This window comes from Squalius cephalus, assembly GCF_949319135.1.
Source record: "Squalius cephalus genome assembly, chromosome: 7".
NCBI lineage: Eukaryota > Metazoa > Chordata > Actinopteri > Cypriniformes > Leuciscidae > Squalius > Squalius cephalus.
In genome coordinates, this window is record NC_137128.1 from 9,383,568 (window position 1) to 9,389,823 (window position 6,256).

A 6,256-nucleotide genomic window follows, 5' to 3' on the forward strand; every position below is an offset into this window, starting at 1 on the left:
GTTTCTCTGAAACTAATAAAGAGAAGAACCTTATTATGCATCAAACAAATAAACGGAAGATTATTTGTTAACTATCAGCTATATTACCTCTAACGTAAATTGGAATATCATATACTGATATAGCTCTGGAAAAAATAGGAGACCACTGCAAAATTAGCAGTTTCTCTGGATTTATTATTTACATGTATCTGTTTGAGTAAAATGAACATTTTTGATTTATTCTACAAACTACTGACATTTTTTCCAAATTTCAAATAAAAATATTGTCAATTAGAGCATTTATTTGCAGGAAATGACAACTGGTCAGAATAACGAAAAAAGATGCCATGTTTTCAGACTTCGAATAATGCAAAGAAAACAAGTTTATATTCATTTTTAAACAACACAGTATAATGTTTTAACTTAGGAAGAGTTCAGAAATCAATATTTGGTGGAATAACCCTGATTTCCAATCACTGTTTTCATGCATCTTGGCATGCTCCCTATCAGTCAGTCACATTGCTGCTGGGTGACTTTATGCCACAATAATGCAGCAATTTTTATTTTAGGATAATCTTTTACGTGGCTTGAGGTATGCGTCCTTCGCAAAGACATATCTGCCTGATTCTAGCCTTACTGAAGAACCACCAGATCATCACCAATCCTCCTCCAAATTGCACAGTGGGAGCGAGAGACTGTGGGTTGTAAGCCTCTCTAGATCTCTGTCTAACCATTAGAGGACCAGGTTTTGGGCAAAACTGAAAACTGGACTCATCAGAGAAGATCAGAATCAGGCAGATCTGTCTTTGTGAGTGTGTCCCTGTTGAGGGTAAATGTGGCTGAGTCGTCGTGAGCAGATGTAAACACTCAGGAGAAGTTGGATGGATTTGAACAGATGGGATATTTTTATTTACCCCAATTAAGGCCAAAGAAAGGCATTACAAATTTACAAACAAAAAAAAGAAAAAAAAATACTGTTTAGTAAAGAAAATAAATTGACATAAGAGTCAAAAAAAAAAAAAAAACAATCAAAATTTTGCAGCTGCTTAGTAATTGACCTTTACACAAGCCACTAGAACATCACACAGACTTATGTCTTTTCTTCTCCTGCCTTCCAAGAGAATAAAGCTACCCATCTTTATAGGACTAAAGGTACCCCTGAAATTGGCACATACCAACACAATATTACATTGCAGGGGTGGCTCAGGTGAATAGTCCATAAATGCTTAAAAACAGCCGAAATGCTACATCTATAACACTAGAAAATTACTAAATATTATTTCTATGTTTCCAGCTAACATTTGGCAAAGCCACAAGTCATACTAACAGTCAAACAATTAATAACTCAAACTCCGGTTCACTTGCAATTGACCCGGAAGTCATAGCGTCATTTAAACCCCCCAATTGCGGCAAAATTTCCTTTACACAAACAAACCGGAGACGCCAGTAAGACACAAAGATGGTATGTCAAAGCTATGTTCCTTTTAAACTAAATAAACAGATACATAATTAACGAAAACATGTGTTACGTGGTTATTGAAACTGATCATGATTGTGAAATAAATAACAAGGTTTTAAACAGCAAGATATGTATTGATGATAGTAGCTATAGCATATAAATCACCGTAGTAATAGATATTATAAGTGTGCACACGAAACTACGGGATTACTGTGGGAGTTTTGATAAAAGGCTAAGTTACCGCTGATTTGAAACAATATAATGATTAACAAAACACATTAACACGCTTGACAAACAAGCAACATTTGCACTCAGTCTTTGTGAACTGTAATAGGTAGCACATCGATGCCGTGACGGTCGCTATGCGCCCCGTCACAGTCCCATCCTTCGTTCCCCTCTGGAACTCATTTGCATAAAGCACACAGAAGTCTTTAAAGTGTCTTTTAAAGTTTTACCAATGCATTTCTCACTTTCCAAACCACCACAAGAATACATTTGGCAATATTCTAAACAAATAAGAGTCCAAACAAGATGGAAAAAGATTGAACTGTCATGGATTTATTCATTTGTACATTAACAGCTGAATTTGTGTAAGATGTAGCATTACAAATAGCTGTCACTGAGAATACTTATTTCTCTGAGTAATATGAAATGGCTGTATGTAGTTTGCATCAGTTTTAAGGTTTCCAGACATAGTTATGAATGGATTTGGATGTATCATTATGGTCTCTCTTTAGCCCCTTTCACACAGAGATTCCGGAAAATACACGGATAATGTGTCTCGGGATTTGTCCCTGGATCGTTTGATTCTGGTTCATTCACACTGCCAGGGATTTTCCGGAATCTGTGAGTGCATTCACACAGATCCCGTAAAGACACGTGACATCAATGTGACATGTAATATCTCCACAGCATCTAAGTTTGCTTATGATCTGCGATTTCTCTCTTGAGAAACCATTTTATTTAGCATTTTTTGTCTGATTCGATCATAAACTAGCGCACTGCATACCGTTCCACTAAGCTGGCGAACTATCTCAGCTTCAGCATCATCACTACGACACACCCCTTACGGCAGGGGTCACCAACCTTTTTGAAACTGAGAGCTACTTCATGGTTACTGAGTCATACGAAGGGCTACCAGTTTGATACGCTCTTCTGAAATAACAAATTTGCTCAGTTTGCCTTTAGTTATACATTATTAATAATACTCATCTATGTGAAGAAACTAATCACGTAAATGATTTCTCACAATAATTAGCAACAATGACAATAAGGAGGGAAACAGATATCAATATTCAGCACTTTAATCTTAGTAATTGTTAACTTTTTAGATGATCACTTACATCACTACATTTCATAGGAAAAATGTCCCATTTTCACTAGCCACTGACAAACCCTTTTAACAAATCATGAACTACTGTATGTTGTTTCAAAAAGTTATCAATTATGTAATGTTAGCAAAATCAACTTACATATTTTTAAATAAATCTTGTCATATTTTGTACTAATGACCAAATCAGCAGCATTTTCTTAACACACTTTTAAATTGAACAATTCTTCATTATTTTAATTCAACTTTCCCATGGCACTGCCATGTTGCCACTGACAACATCTGGTATCTGTTTCTTTTTTAGTGGGAAGACTGGCATTGCATGCTGTTCACCAGTGTATTGTAATCTGGTGTGTAACTTGACACTGCAACTGTGAGTGAGTCTTTCAGATGTGCATCAGTGAGGCGTGTTCTGTGTTTGTTCTTGATGAAGTTCATGTCAGAAAACGCAGATTCACAGAGGTAGGTTGAACCAAACAGGCTAGCAACCTTCATAGCTTCTGTGCAGACTCCACTGTACTTCTCTGTGTCAACAAGGGACCAAAAGTTTGGTGCAGCCTGGTAGGCTTTGAGGTGGAGGTCATTTTGCAGTGTTATGATTTCAATCTCCACCTGTCCAGCATCCAAGTTGAACGTTGCACTTAGTTGCTCAGCAAACCATGTTGTGTCCACATTCATGAAAGGATTGGAAATGAACGATACACATGGCTCAAGCTGATGAAGGTCACAAAACCTATTCTCAAACTCTTGCCCAAGTCTGTTTATGACTTCACAGTACTTTTCTGCAACTTTGTCAAATGTCTCAGATGCAGAAGCATAGTCTTTCAGCACCGACTGCACAGAGGGAAAGTGCAGCACCTTTTTTCTCTGTAAATCCACAGAGAAAATGTTCATCTTGGCTTTAAATGTATTTAAAGCACTTATCATATCAACAACAGTCTTACCTTTGCCTTGCAGCTGGCAGTTCAAGTCGTTTAGTTTCCCAGTAATGTCCGTCAAAAATGCAAGGTCAAGTGTCCACTCTGTGTCCTCTAGCAGTGAGATGTCTTCGCCTTTGGACTGCTTGAACTCTTTTATTTCACCCAAAAGTGACAAAAAACGAAGTAAAACTCGTCCTCTGCTGAGCCATCGGATTTCTGTGTGCAGCAGCAGGTCACCATATTCAGCTGACATCTCCTCCAATAGCACCTTGAAAATCCTGTGTTGTTTTGCTTTGGAGCGGATGCCGTTTATGATTTTTACAACGGGAGTCATCACGTGTCCAAAGCCGATCACTTTTGCACATAACGCCTGCTGGTGAATGATGCAGTGATAATGCAGAAATTTTGAGAAGTCTGGGTCACTTTTACAGTGAGCAATGAAACCTGTATGTCGGCCGATCATAGCAGGAGCCCCGTCTGTAGTCACCGCTACCAGCTTTTCCAATGGTACCTTTTTCTGCACAAAAAACTCCTTCAACGTGTTATAAATGTCAACTCCCCTCGTAGTTGTCTTTAATGGCAGTAGTGTCAGCAGTTCTTCTCTTGTGGAGAAATCTTCAAACACCATCCGGATAAAAACTAACAGCTGCGCTGTACTGCTGCTGTCCACGGACTCGTCGCACTGGATGCTAAACCAGCTGCACTTTGCCAGATCCCGGTCCAGCTGATCGGCCAAATTACCAGACATATCTGACACTCGTCTAGCCATCGTAGATGCACCCAGTTGGACGTCAGAGAGAGTTGAGATTAGATCAGTTCCATTTTTCTCGTCTTTAAGTACAGTGTTAGCAATTATCATCATTGCTTCTTTGAAAACTTCTCCGTCTGAAAATGCCTTCTTCTTCTTGATCAGAAAATGTGTAGCTCTAAACGAGGCTTCGGTCGCTTTTTGTGACTTTTTCGCCGGCCTCGTGAAAAAAGACTGTTGCTTACCCAAAGCTGCCTTTAACTCACGGGCTTTTTCTGTCCGTAGTGCACTTCCCGGTGGGTAGTTAGCATGGTAGCTTTTGTGACACGTAGTGAAGTGTCTCTCCACATTGGGCCGCTTTGCCGTCGCCACAGTCGCCCCGCAAATGAGACACACGCAGGTTTCTTTCACAGTCGTAAAAAAGAATTCCTCCTCCCATTCGTTGTGAAAGTGGTAAGTTTTCTTTCTTTTTTCTGCCATGTTTTTGGGGCAAGAATCTGCATTCAGCTACCATCTTCGTCGGTCGGTCGCGCGCGCTAGCTTAACTTACTTCTTCTTCTTCTTCTTCTTCTTCTTTGGTGTTTATTGGCGGTTGGCAAACCAACTTGTAGGTGCATTACCGCCACCGACTGGACTGGAGTAGCTTACTCCACGAGCACTGGTTTTGTCTCGCGCAAAACACTTTTGAAATAGAGTAGGTCAGAGTTCACCCAAACTTATCTAAACTCATGTTTAATGAACATATTTTTAAGTTATTGTCATTTTTAAATATATATAAATGCAAGTGTGATTAAAAAAGAATAGCAACAGAATAAAATTTAATTTCAGACGCAGCTCACAAGTGCTATTTTTAGAACAGGCCTGCAGGCGACTCGTGTGGTCCTTGGGGGCGACCTGGTGCCCGCGGGCACCGTGTTGGTGACCCCTGCCTTACGGCATTGGTCCTGGCTTTTGTTCACACAGGGCGTGTTCCGGGACTGATCCCGGCAATGTTACTAGGTCCTCATCCTGGCATCAATCCCGGGACGTGTTTGCGTTCACACAGAAGGCACTCAAGCAATTTTATGCCAAATTTCCCGGGATCAACTCGCTGTGTGAAAGGGGTTTTTGTTTCACCCACTGCTGCTGAGGTCCTGAGGAATTTTTATGGCAGTCACAGGCCAAGACCATAGGGATTAGATGGGTGAAGGGCAGAAACTGCATGTGGATCAGAGGAAAGTCCTGTCCTTCCTGGGCTTGGTACCAGATGACTTCTTCTTGCCCTCTAAGAGGTGTCTGGCTGTTTTAGCAATATAGAAATATATTTGAAAATCTTTTTTTTTTTTTTTACCGTATGGGTTTGCACACATTCACGTTTAATTGATGTCTGATGACAGCACTCAACCCTCATCAATATTCTTTCAGCTTCTCTCTGAACTGCTGAGATAATTGAAGAATTGAAAGACGTCTTTGTTCTTAACATTAATGGAGGAGGGGGTAGGTAGGAGGAGAGGAGGGGTTTGGGGGAACGTCTGGCTGTGAGCTGAATTATGCAAACAATTCTAGGCTCACAGATTGTAAGTGTGATGATCATCTGCTAAATGAGCAACAGCGACCACAATTCACACCTTCAGTCAGTGAAGCCGCTCCCACAGCCGTTCATGAGAGTTTAATTGCTGGGAATATTCCCATCTTCCCACAGGAGAAGAAGCAGCAAGCAGGAGGAATTACTCCAGGAGAAACTACTAACATATTACTGTAAATATGGACTTTGAGGAAGAACACTGCAGAATGAGAGATGAAGATACAGAGGAAGAAACAGGTTGGTGTTTTCCTTCATT

The 6,256-nt window shown here is 40.2% G+C and overlaps 1 protein-coding gene across 1 annotated transcript; it reads right to left on the reverse strand.

Moving 5' to 3' along the window:
• Positions 1 to 3,068: 3,068 nt before the first annotated feature.
• Positions 3,069 to 4,457, reverse strand: LOC307161788 (general transcription factor II-I repeat domain-containing protein 2A-like; the record flags this gene model as incomplete). Its single annotated transcript, XM_079876732.1, has 1 exon — positions 3,069 to 4,457. The coding sequence occupies one exon, from the start codon at positions 4,455 to 4,457 to the stop codon at positions 3,069 to 3,071; it is 1,389 nt and encodes a 462-aa protein (XP_079732858.1).
• Between the last annotated feature and the right edge of the window lie 1,799 nt (positions 4,458 to 6,256).